Source organism: Brachyhypopomus gauderio, chromosome 2 (genome assembly GCF_052324685.1).
Source record: "Brachyhypopomus gauderio isolate BG-103 chromosome 2, BGAUD_0.2, whole genome shotgun sequence".
Lineage (NCBI taxonomy): Eukaryota > Metazoa > Chordata > Actinopteri > Gymnotiformes > Hypopomidae > Brachyhypopomus > Brachyhypopomus gauderio.
In genome coordinates this window covers 42,027,394-42,040,764 of record NC_135212.1, presented here as the reverse complement: position 1 = coordinate 42,040,764, position 13,371 = coordinate 42,027,394, and the positions used below count along the sequence as shown (strand labels likewise).

Sequence of the window (13,371 nt, the reverse complement as noted above, 5' to 3'; positions counted from 1 at the left end):
ATAAACAGAATCATTTGGGGTTTTGATTCTGGTGGGGGGGTCGTGTCTGTTATAATATTTTCTTTGTTTTTAACAAGCTGTAGCAGCTTCATAATAATGGATTACACCGTTAGTGTGCATATTATGTTGCCACAGTTGTGCCTGTGTTTTGGTTATTACTCAGATTGCTCTTTGCTGATTATGTAATGAATTTTGTTCCTCTTGGATTGTAGATCGCTTAGATGACAGTCCACCACCACTAGGTGGCAGTAGTGTTGAATAAACATACTGTAGTAGTGTTGAATAAACATCCTCGCTGAGGTAGATCTGCAGAGTGGCTTGGGGGGGGGGGGAGTGTTGGGGGTAGTTAAACACCGACTAAACAACTAAATAAAACATGTAAGAATTCCAAACTGTATATGAGTATGATGAACTTGAGTCAGTTAATAAAATGTTGGCGCCTGTGCATTTTAAAACTCCAAATATTGGCAAAGAATGAATATAATATCCTATTGGAGTGAACCCAGGAGTTCAGCCATGTTTGGACTGAAGCCAGCAAACCAATAGTGAGATCAGGCAGAAAGTCTGGGATGAAGCATCTGGCCATCTGTGATTGGCTGGTTGGTTGAAACGAGGCGTTTCCTATCATGCAGGACCTATGAAAATGACACTGGATTGGATGGGCCCGGTGAGGCAAGGCGGGGCCTTATGCCTGACCTGATCTTGGCTGGGAGAGGAAAAGGAGGGAGGGAGAGAAAGAAATAAGTGCAGGAGAAGAGGAAAGTGGGAGTTCACCCTTTCTTTCCCACCATGTCTTGCCACGCACTAACACTGTCCAGATGTGTCAGGGTGGAGAGGGTGTTAATTCGATTGGTTTGCGCATTGATATCATGTACATATACTATACGTACAACTTATTATAAAAAAATACACCTTTTCCGTGTCTCTGTCTTTAAATATAGCAGCTCAGATGCATTATTTATTTATTTTAAAAATGCAGTTATGAACTGAGTATTTGTACGCGCCTTCTTTGTGAAAAGCTTCATGTCTCCTCAAACTGGCTGCTAATTAGGAGGAATTATGAGGACTCAGAATTGCTAGCATATGTGTTTGTTTACTGGTTTTTATGTCCTGGTTGCTTTTTATCATAGTAACTGAAGTCATATTCTCACACACAGCTGAACCGGAAACCCAAACCCAAACGCATGGGTCAAAATCATTCACAATCCTCACAGAATTCGAAAGACAACATTTATTTGTATGTTGAAGTTCTACCAGAGTAACAGTATAAAATACGATTCACAGATCAATAAGCACTTTCTCTATGCGGTGTCTTCCACACACATCACAAGAGACGGTAATGGAGAAGCACGTGGTTCCGCCCACCACACACGTTCTTAGTGGTTGAAAAATAAAGCAAAATGTGCAAAGTATACAAAGAAAACATGATGCTGCATTTCTGAAATGTAAAACAGTAAAAGCCAAATGAAAGACCCGAGAGGCCATCGCACAAGCGTGTGGTCCAGTCTGTTTGGTTCTGACAACATTCGGTACTTGAGTGTGACAGAGAAGTGAGGGGAGAACACCTGTGTATCTACACATGGACCTCAGGGCCAGGCTGCAGCCCATGGACTAAGTCTGGACCTGGACTAAGTCTGGACCTGGTCAAGTGAGGCTGGATAATCCAGGGTACTAAAGCCCGAAAATGCCACCAATGTAGCTACTGTCAGGCTGAAGTATGACTACATTCAGCAGCAGATTGAAGATTTACTGGAGCATTGTGGCAGGTGGAGGACCTGTGGCCTAAACCAACATACTCCCACCATACTCCCAACATTCCAAATAAATTTTCCATCAATCTTTTTTTACCCTCTTTGTCTCCTCTTTCTGTGTCTTAAACTTTGACCTTTGACTGTGCTAAATCAGAGAGGTCCCCTGCAATGCTACACCAAATTCACTGTGCTCTCATTCAGAAAGAATAAAACTAAAACTACATCTGGGACATTCACCAAGCTGCTCACTGATTGGTTACACTTCGTCCTGTCATAATAACATAACATAAAATTATTTTCTATAAGGAAATCCACCCTTTTTTTATTTTTGTTTGCAAATATGCCTGAGTTGTCTGCCACTGATATGTGAGGGGTAGTGGTAGTAACACACTGAGGCATCCAATGATATATTTATTCAATGGCTAAAAAGATCTTTGTAATATTTGCAGTATTATGACTATAAAATATTGTTTTTAAAATATTCTATCTTGTGTTGTTTTAGTGTGTTTTAAGTTTCATGTATTATTGCACCATGACCCTTCTTTCTCTCGTTCTTCATGCCTGATCCTCCAGAAAATGGACCATTGGTTTCAGTGTGTCAGATTTCATCCAGCTGGAAGGGAAAGCGGTCCTGATATCGGCTTCCTCTCCAGAGGAGGAAATGCTCTTTAAACGCTGCACCTTAGCCGTTCGGCTCGCTTTGGTTCAGACGTTCTCTGTATCAGTTGCAGACAACTGAAGAATCTATTATGGGTGGAGATCCTGCCCTAGTCGTAGACAAATAATTCAACTGTTTAATTACATACATTATTGAGTCAAATGTTATGACTCAGGTCAAAAACGCACATTAACATTTTATAATAATCATAGTGTATCTGAGCCAGCTTGATAGCTGTTGTCACTTGAACAACACTCAAGTTCATAATAAACCGAATGTTCATACAGTACACAGAGTGAACCGTCTGCTGTTCCAAACTGTGGGAATAACCGCGGTTCACCAGTAGGGGGAGCACGGGCTCGGAGACACGCGTGGTCACACTTGGTATTAGTGCTGTGACCAGTCAGCGTATAAACACAAAGGAACAAAATCAGCGTATAAACACAAAGGAACAAAATCTACTAATGAATTGAACTGCTTTTAGAAAACTGCTGTTAGCCAGCTTGGCAGACCAAACCAACAAAACTGTTAATAGCTCAAAAGGTTAAAGAGTAAGTGAAGACAGTTGTCTCATGAGCCACTTGGACAGAGTCAGCTGTTCTTAGTACACACTTTTTCATTGCCTCATATGAATACTTGCTACCAATATAAGCAATACAAATATTCTAATAATATTGAGTCTTCATATTTGTAAGCTTTGTTTTGTTTGGCTCAGGACTAGTAGACCATGGAGGATGTAGATAGCGGAAAAGATGAAACATGTCACGGTTCCAGTTAGTTGGAATTGAGATGTGATCTTGTGATCAGAATATGTGACACCTATTATATAATAAAGTCTCAATCAACACCACCCCCAGCCTACACTGTTGGGTGTAGGCAATCTATTGGTGTGGAGTATCAGTTCCCAGTCCGAAAGCGGCATTGATCGGACTGGTAGAGCCAGCATCCAGCAGGAAAAGGCAGGAGCCTGAAACGGGTGGAGTCATGGGTGGAGTCATAGGTGCAGTGGCTGGAGCCAATCCAGGAGACAGAGATGGTGCGGGAGGAAGGAGGGCGTGTGTCACTCCGCCTTTAAGACCTCCGGTCCCCATTTTTAGTCTTCATAACCACAAGGACCACCATGGCGGGAATGAGACATATAGGTGTCATGACAAGGGCCAGAATGACATTGGGTGGAGGGTCCCTCAGCGTCTCTGTGGGACAATTCTGGAAGTACAAGGAGTGGATCGTCACAAATTTGTCCTCTACCACCCTGTTTGGCCAGGGAAGCAGCAGACACTCCGCCAACGTCTCTGTGCATTCAGTGAACTCGTTGTAGGGACTGAGAGAGAGAGAGAGAGAGAGAGAGAGAGAGAGAGAGAGAGAGAGAGAGAGAGAGAGAGAATGAGGACGACTGACAGCTCTCTACAGCAGTTGTATGACATCATGTGGAAACATCACCAACCTTTTCACTTTGTCCCACATACACCAGTTAGAACTGTTGAGAGCAGCCATCTCATTTGTGAAATTTCCGTCACACAATACGATTGTAATCTTGTAGCAGTCAGGTCTTGACAGATTAAAATCGTCACATAGGGAACAAAAATCTGCACATGTGCTTGTTTTATTTCCACAAGCTAGAGGAAAATGAAAACACGTTGTTGTAACCATATTAAATAGAGACATCATGCATATTTTTGATTTTTCATATTTTCAGAATCACAGTCTAACTTTAAAATGTGTCTAGTAGAAAACAAAAAGCATTATAACTAGCAGCTGTGCTATATTTCTTAACTCAGACCGCCTGGCCGGTTATTTTGCAATCTCAGCCTCAACATTTACGCTTTAACAAGCATTAAAGTACTTACGTTTTGTTAACCCTTCAGCGCGGACATCTACGAGAGAAGAGAGCGAAGGTGTGAGGTGTGCGAGAGTAAATCGTGAGAAACGTTCAGGTTAAGCATGTGTCAAACAGTATTGTAGATGAATAGCCAGCAAGAGTGAAAAGCGGCTAATACTGATCATACAATTCTCCCTAATAGACCAAATAGTGCTAATGCTGACATTAAGGTCTACAATATTATTTTCACTATGAAGCATTGCAAGCTGCAAGCTGACAGAACAAAAAACGGGACACCGTCTAAACGTTATAAATTATATTCGACAAGAAGTTAGTCATCATGACCAGATAAGACAGCAGGACAGTGGACTACACGGAGCTGCTGTTGAAACGTTCTCCAAAAGACGCCAGGCGAGGAACCCGAAAATGGTGAACTGGGTCCTACGGTCGCGCAATGCCAGACTTACCCGAGATAAAATACAGCAACACCCCAAAGATGAAAAGCGATCCCCTCATAGCAGAGTGAGCGAGGCGAGTCGGTTCCCCCCGCTGCTAAACGTTTGGATCGAGCCTGAACTTTTACACCGAGCAACGCGAGGCATAACAGGAAACGCAGTAGGGTGGAAGCGAGAGGCAGTGTGCGCCCAGTTTAACAGATGTCGACTCAGTTACCCACCAGATGTTTCAAAGGGTACTGGTCTATCCTGATATGAGACGATTACGCACCCAGTCATTCTGTTGAGAACTCTCCCTCTCTCCCTCTCCCTCTTTCTCTCTCCCTCTCCCCCCCTCTCTCTCCCTCTCCCTCTCCCCCTCTCTTTCTCTATCTCTCTATCTCTCTCCCTCTCTCAATCTCCCTCCCTCCTTCCCTCTCTCTCTCCCTCTCTCTCTCTCTCTCTCTCTCTCTCTCTCTCTCCCTCTCTCTCTCCCTCTCTCAATCTCCCTCCCTCCTTCCCTCTCTCTCCCCCCCCCTCTCTCTCTCTCTCTCTCTCTCCCCCTCCTCCGTCATGTCATGAACTGGTTGGTGACTGCCCTATATCTCCCCGAGGCGCAGTTCTGTTCTGTGAGTTGAGCACACCCTGACCAGACGCACATCTGAAAATCCTTTAGTCAGAGACTGCTGTTTCTTTCCCACACTCCTATACTTTTATTCATCACATGGCGCTGCCTCGCTTGCGCTGCGCCTCTCTGATTTATTTTGTTCGCATCTGTTGCCAAATAGGAAACATACGTAAACATTTAGGACCGAGCAGCGCGTGATGAAACGGACTAAAGAATAAATGGGTCATATTAAGCGAGCCGTGTTCGGGAAACGTAACCAAAGTCTGCAGCTGCGCTTGAAGCCGTGCTGTTCGTTTAAAGCCAGCTGGGATTTAAACAAACGTTTCTGCCCTGCAGCGCTTCAAAGGGAAGAGCGAAGAAGCGAATCAGAACACGAAGGGCAAAAAAACCCCGGAACTTACCACGAGTAGGGCCACGGACGCTGCATGTTGAGCAATATGCACGTGAATAGCAGAGTTTGTGCTCTTAAAGAAGACATTTTGCTCCCCACAAATTTGAATTGAAATTAACATATAGTTTTTTTTTTACGTACCTATAGTAAACTTCTTGGTCCATATCTCCTGTGACTGTCAGGTTAATTCCAAAACATTCAAGTAGACATGTGCACTGTAGGTATCCTGCATCCACTTTGTTTCAAACATCTACCTGTTACTTACTATGGCCACCCTGACACACCTGTCCCGCAGGTGCCGTCTGTCTCTATTTGGTGTATGCGCAGACGTTTGTCCATGCCCTAACTCCTCATGGACCATTCATATGCACGCAGTGCAGTGATGCACTGGCAGCTTGCTTGTGGGTGGAGTAGCCCGCCAGCTTCTCATAAATGTTTCCAAGAAAGTAGGTGGTGCATGTATATTCATGGAAGCTCGCCTTAAGAAAAGAATACCGTCCTCATTACTCCTCATCCGAGCTCTCTGCCTACCAATGCCTCAATCTCAACTGACCTTTGACCTCAAAACAAGTAGGACCCAAATGACCGTACTGGCTGTGGGGACCTGAGGAACTGTCACATGAGACCCTCGAACCTGTGCCCCACACACTGAAGATGAACCCCACAGAGGATGTGCAATGGGGACTCTCAAACCTGTGCCTTATTAAAAAAACTAAACCTCTGATGGCTGGGCTTTTGCTAAAATTGGTCATTGTGATACTGTGTAATATGAAATCAAAACAATTACTGATCATTATTATTTACAGCCACCAGTGTAGCGTTGTCAGATTTCTGAGTTTGTTTCTGCACATCTTTGTGAGGCTGGTTATGCACACCTTATCCAGCCTTGTGTGCTTGGACAGCTGTGCAATGCAGAATTCCTGTGTTATGTTTCCAACACTAGGTGTCCTGCGTAGATTACTGGCCTGTGCAGTCCACTGACACGTATGGGCCGCTCCATAGTGAATCAGTGATTTCAACTAGCCTTTCTAGGGTGCATGAGGCAGTATCATTGATGTCCCACACACAGATAAGCGTGCCGAGTGTACGATGAAAAGGCACGTTTCAGTAACTCACATATCTAGCCTCTCAGAGTGAGGGAGTGTTGGAAATCTGACAGCATGGAAAAAACATCACTGGAGCCTAACTCCACGGGTTTAGTGTGGGAGGAAGCTGTGATGTCACAGCAGACCAGCCTTTGATGTTTGGACAGCTGTGATGTTATGGGTTCTCACCTTCTGGGGTCAGTGATGTGGACTGAACTCCTCCTGGGACAAGGGTTGTCCAGACCTTGAAGTTCAAGGGGTGGGGGTGAGAATTATTTATGTTAACAACACACAAGGTTTTGGCCACAGTCTGTTAACATATTTTGCATTTTTGAAGAAGTGTCTAAAAGATATTATAAGCTGAAAATATGTGATGTTTGTGAGTAATAAAGTAAATTTGGTTGGTATTTGGTGCCATTGTGTTCATGGAGACAGAAAGGTCACTTCCTGAGGAACTCACCGAACTGGTCTTCTGCACATTAGGGACCAACGCCTGTGACCCACTACAAATGAACACCATGCAGGCTACTGCAAGAGAGGAAACACACACACAGTTTACCCATAATGCTATAGCTACAGCTACACCTATAAACGTAACAATGAAAATAACATCACAAACCAAACCAATTTTTTTTTTTATGTTTAAAGGCTCTTTTGGATCAAAATCTTTTTCTATGGGGACCATCCAAAAAAAAAAAAAAAAAACCCATACTGGAACATAATGAAAAAAGGTTAAATATACTCTCTCTCTCTCTCTCTCTCTCTCTCTCTCTCTCTCTCTCTCTCTCTCTCTGTCTCTCCATGCAATAACACGTTGACTTCAGTGATATTATAACTTTAACCATAGAAACAACCCAAACCTGAACCAGTTCTGAATAAAGAGAAATAAAAATGTTTTTCATATAAATGTGTGAAATGTTGCAAGGACTCAGTACAATTCCATTTTGTGAGCATGCTTAGGTACATATGAGAACATATCAGCACACACACACACACACACACACACACACACACACACACTGTTGCCCTCATAGTCATCACAGGCAGGAAGGGAGGAGAGGGGTGATGGATGGAGAATGGTGGGTGAGCAGGAGTATGTCCTCTCCTTGTCCCATGAAACTGACCCTTCACAGCAGCTTCCTCATCCGAGCGTTCATTTTAGCACTGGACAGCTTCTCCTTTCTCTACCATCCATACTCGCACACAGCGGAACACGCTTGTCTGACAAACGTCTTTGACAAAACATGTGAGCTGAAAATAGGCCTAACGCAGAAATCAAAGGACGTTTTAAGTCAACATTTTTGGAAGAACTTTTGTACGTCTCTCTAAATGAACGTCTGCTGAATGCCATGAAATGTAAATGTAAACGCTGAAATGCTTCAGTAAAACGTCTTTGCCTTGCGTCGCCCATTTCACTTAACATCTGGACTTCCATTTTTGTTTCACACAGGAATATTGATTTGATTGTACCTGAAAGAGCTTTCAGAGCACAGACAAGGCAACGGTCTTTCCCAGCTTACACGCTCTTTTTACGGTTCAAAGAGAGAGAGCAGTTCACGTATCACCTTACCACAAGTCTCAGTGTCACTCAAATACAAACAAACAATTTAAATCTGGAAGGAGCCATTACTTACTCCAGACAAGAGGGGTCCAGCGTGGCCTTGACCAAGGAGAAGAGCCACAGGGGTGCATGGTCCTTCAGTCCACCGTAGCTCTGTGTGTGTGTCTGCCAGGCAGCACTGATCACATGGAGGAACCTTTATGCAGGAAGACTCTGCTAGAACAACAGGATGTGCTCATTTCCTTAAAGGGGTGTTGGACTCACACAATGGGACAGAAGCCACAGATAGGGCGGGCTGCTGTTGTGAAGACCACCCCTGCCACGGGGTCTCCCCCCACCTCCTCCCTCTCTCTGTCAGGACCCACTCCCACTCTCTGTCATTGCTTCACTCAGCCCCCCCCCCACCCCTCCCCACCCTACATTTCTTCCAAAGCTAACAGTAGTCAATCCAACACTGACAGAGAGATTGGTAATAGGACCGTAACCTCAAATGCATATTTAAGTGACTGGCTTATTTTGAGTGGAATATAACAACGCTGGGCCCTGTGCCTGCTTCTCAAAGCCAAATGATGGTTCAATGGTTCATTAAACAGACAAAAAAAATTCAAGGTACATGAAATAACACAGGGAGACTTCTCCATTACCACTCATGATAAAGTTAAGCCTTACTTTGACCTCAGGAGGGAACTAAAAGCACTGTAACTTTGAGATGTGTCTAGAGAGCAGAGTGCTGGTGAGAAATATCATCCCCAACACGCTCTCTGGGAAGACTCTGATCTTAAACAACGACCGGGACGTCGACAAGACCCTACGTCAGCCTCGTATGTGTAGATTCTGCTCTGTGAAGCTGTTCCAACATTCTGCCTCAGGCACAACACTAACAATGGATGTGCAAAACTTCAGAGTCGGTTCTGAACCAAAGCATGTCATTTAAATGTTGACAGAAGGAAGAAAAGAAGGAAAAAACAATGGTATCGGATACAGCTCATGAAGGACAAATTACTGGAAATGTGAGGGCAAAAGAGTAAAACAACTGTCAGACCCACAACTACCACAGTTCCATGGAGATGAAGTGGTGTTTGCAAATGGGTTCAGCAGAAAGATTATGAAAAGAACGGAGCAGGATATGTGGATGCCCAACACCCACAAAACCATGCTGCTGGTCTGTGGTAATCTGAGGAGGACGTTTCACATTTATAAAATAAAAGTCTTCCCCAGGGCTCAAGTCCAGCTGCCTGGATTTTCATATTAGAAGCTCGGGCTACCCAGAGAGCTCAAAAGAATTGAAAAGAATGTGAAAAGAATTAGAATAATCAACATGGAGATATCAGACTTTTACTTGAACTTATGTGATGCTGGTAGAACCTAACGTGTCAAGACAGCTGGTTCCTTGGGGAGATGAACCTAAACTTTATCGTTTATTGTAAGGAATCCTGGGGGAAAAAACCCAGCCGAGCAGCAGACCCACCGGAGAAGAGGATCTGCTCTCTGGTCGTCAGGGGCGACTGAATCCGTGTGGGGAAAATGTGTTGCGAAACTCAGGATCAAGTCTTACCAGAAAGAAACAAAACTCACAGGAGTGCTTAGGAACAATATCCCAGAATTCCTTGTGACATGTTTTGGGGGGCTGAAGATGTTCCTCTTCTGATTTCAGTCTGCTTAACACCACATTTCACTTCCTGAAACTCCCCCAGAATGAACCTGCAGTAAAGCCTTTGAACAGCAGAAATATTATATTGTCATAAATTAACCTGAAGATAAGACGTCCAAATGCCTTTGATTAGCTTAAATCTTCTCAGAGTTTCAAAGCACATTCCCAGAAACAGCTGGGAAGAATATGTGAACTTTTCCAACATATTTACTTTTTATCTTTAATATGAAACCTATAGATGTTATGCAAGAAAAATAGCTTTTAAGGTTACGTTCCAAACTGTGTGCATGACGTTTATGAGTTACTGCATGTAAACGTAATGCTCATGGTAGCATATCATGGGAAACTGGCTTCTGAACTTAGCTTGGCATTGTGCGGTGCAGTGTGTTAAGTGGCGTAACACTGGGCCTGGGAGAGTCCTCTCTGCTGAAGTAAAGTGCTGCTTAATGTCCCTGCAAGTGCCATTGCTAACCACACAGGACTTAGAACTGCAGAAGGAGAACCGTGTTTCTGAGAGAGGGGGTGGGGGAGATGACAGGCTGTGGACCCCCACAGCGTTTTGGAGGAGGATTGTCCTTCGCTGCTGACGTATGTGGCCCCTCAGGCCTGCCACTGACGCATGTACAACATGGGTCGGACCACTTGTGCACACCCACGGCCCAACACCGCGTTCTCATGGGGCAAGAAGCAGTGTACACCCCCTTAAATCCTTGCACAAAACACACACACACACACACATCATCATCATAATCCCCCCTCCCCAGTCAACTGGGCCAGGGCCCTGTGTATTTCTACTGGCCAAATTATTTCCACATTTTCATTCAGATTAGTTTAGGACCTTTCTTCCCCCCTGTGCTGCTTCAGCTCTGTTTGTGAAGTGGACTGATTTATGGAGTAAAGTGCTGAAAAATGAACTGGACTGAAAGAACAGAACACAGTTTAACGTGATTTAGCAAACTGTGCATTGTGTCAGGCTCAATTCCTTCAGGTACTGACAAAGAACACACTGTTACCAAGCACATAATACTGCAGGTTCTGAAGCTTGGGGTATGCCATTCTTTTCATTTCTACCAAAAAAAAAAATGTATCGGTGCCATGATAAAAGGCTGTGTGTGCACCTTTTGTGTGTGTGTGTGTGTGTGTGTGTGTGTGTGTGTGTGTGTGTGTGTGTGTGTGTGTGTGTGTGTGTGTGTGTGTGTGGGCGCGAGATACTTTGAAGTCTAAAAACATCCAAAATTGTATCCTTAGTCCCTGTGCCCTGAGCACAGTTCGGTGGTGAGATCCAGGTATGCAGGAAAGGAATGCACTTCTTCGCTAACACTTTTGGAGATCTTACAGCCTCAGAGCGCTGGGGCTTCAATTACGTACAATTAAAAAGTTTCCGCAGATAAGGCCGCTCGCTCGTACGTACCTTCCAGCGCATACTTGCTTAAATTGCAGCGTCCAAAATAAACAAGCGTTTATTTGTGGGCAAGCGTGCAGCTCGGCCCTCTGAGGAAAGACCCTGTAAGCGATAAACGAAACACCTGCACGCGGGCAGCGTGCCAAGACGCAAACTTTACTACACAAACGATTCTGCTGCGAAAGCGAATCAAGTCAAAAGATCTATAATAAGAAACGAATACTCGAAGGAGGCAATTTATCGAATCTGCTGTTTATGCAACAACGTAACCGTGATTAAATATTTTTCGGACGGTCGCACCCCACACATTTGTACCTCCATCCGAAAACTACGATAGAGTGGAAACATCGTGTGATTTGTGTTTCTGCAATTGACAACCATTCCGACTGATGGGGAAACATTAGAAACTGATAAAGCTAACATGAATATAAAGAATGACGAACAGATTCGTGAAGGGTGTTAGAAATGAATGAATGAATGAATGAATGAATGAATGAATGAATGAATAATACAATTCCTGAGAAGATCAAACTCAATCTAAAAATGTAAAAATAATGTCTATTGTCTATACGTCTATAGTTTCTAGTTCTGCTACATGTGCAATAGTAGGCTACAACAGCGTAAGTGTCAGCAGCACGAGTTTGGGCAGTTTGGGTTTGTTCTTGGACTTCGGTGCTGGAATCAAAACGCCGTGACCCTCCCGCGTCCGATCGGTGTTCCTGCTGCGTTTGGAATAAAACAAGTGCTGTCACTTTACAAATAACGCGGACAGTAACAGAACAGCTGCAAACACAAGTCGAATCATGTTTAGCTGACCTCGATGAAAATCCAAGCTCTGTAATTAAATTAGGAGCTGTTATACTACTGCTGTACCATTCCTCATCTCTATTATATTAATTTGTTATACATTAAAAGATCAATATGACATTAGAAATGAAATGTAAAATAACTTCGCACTTTTCTGGTGAATATGGTTATAACTGGACAGCACCACTTTAGAAACGACTTGCCGCCATCTTGTGGATTACTCGCGTAGTACACGTTAGAAGAGTAACCAGTCACAAAATTAAAGTCATAGAACAACTTCTCTTTCCAGTAGGTCACCCATGCATTTATTTAAATCGATTAAATTAACAAATAACAAAAGCCTCATCCAAATTAGTCTTATAATGGTTGGTTAACATTACGTTACGAAACTTTGTAGTCTTCAGTAATATGTAAACATGCAACTTTTTACTGGACTTTTTTTTACTAATTTGTAGTAATGTTTTGGGGTATATGGGGACTTCAGCAAAAGTAAATATTAAGACGTATTTACTTCGTAATTACTAGCGTTAAAATGTGGGGGTTTTTTTTGTGAATGCTAGTGTACTACGCTGGGTCGCACAGAAAAACCACGCGGACCGTTACGCGAGGCGATATTGCTCTGCTCGGGCGCGTTCCTGTGCGCGCTGAGTCATATGACCGCGGGGCAGAGCAGCTGCAGTTCGAGCACTAGTCTGCAGCCCTCGCGCAGCCCTCGCGCAGACAGCCCTCACTATCTCTTGAGGGAAAAGGGAAACCAACACGCACTGTACAACGCGGCTGTCTCGTAGAGTGATGACAAATAACAAGGTTTTGCGCTCAACAGTAATGTTCTAAAGCATTATTCTAAAGTCAGTGGGCATTTTTTTCACATAGATTTATAGTTGCATATGTTAAGTTATTAAGTTATGTCTGGGCTACACACGTTCCTTCCTAGGGTAATAGCATGTTAATAGTGCTGATGTTAATGAACGTGAAGGGCAGTTTGTGGTGTTACTGTTAAGTTCTAACGGAAGAGCCCATGCGCCCTCATTAACACTGTTACTTTCTTCAGGGATAACCTTTTCCAAAATAAGAAAAACATCATTTAACAAATCCTTTAAAATGTATTAATTATGTCTAATAATAATACGAACACCAATAATAATAATGTGTTTAACACAGATATGTTGTATGGAAAGCTTAAT

At 43.5% G+C, this 13,371-nt stretch overlaps 1 protein-coding gene across 2 annotated transcripts; it reads right to left on the bottom strand.

The window, feature by feature from the left end:
• Nucleotides 1-1,216: 1,216 nt before the first annotated feature.
• On the bottom strand, nt 1,217-8,568 carry ramp2 (receptor (G protein-coupled) activity modifying protein 2). Of its 2 annotated transcripts, none has more exons than XM_076996540.1 (6): nt 8,401-8,560; nt 7,227-7,294; nt 6,956-7,010; nt 4,257-4,283; nt 3,854-4,025; nt 1,217-3,730 (listed from the first exon to the last, which is right to left on the bottom strand). In XM_076996540.1, exons 1-6 carry the CDS (start codon nt 8,456-8,458, stop codon nt 3,481-3,483), a joined length of 630 nt encoding a protein of 209 aa, XP_076852655.1. In that variant the 5' UTR covers nt 8,459-8,560; the 3' UTR covers nt 1,217-3,480. The 2 variants fall into 2 exon arrangements, with proteins under 2 accessions (XP_076852655.1, XP_076852657.1); XM_076996542.1 differs by having other exon boundaries at nt 3,478-3,615; nt 8,401-8,568.
• Nucleotides 8,569-13,371: the final 4,803 nt, after the last annotated feature.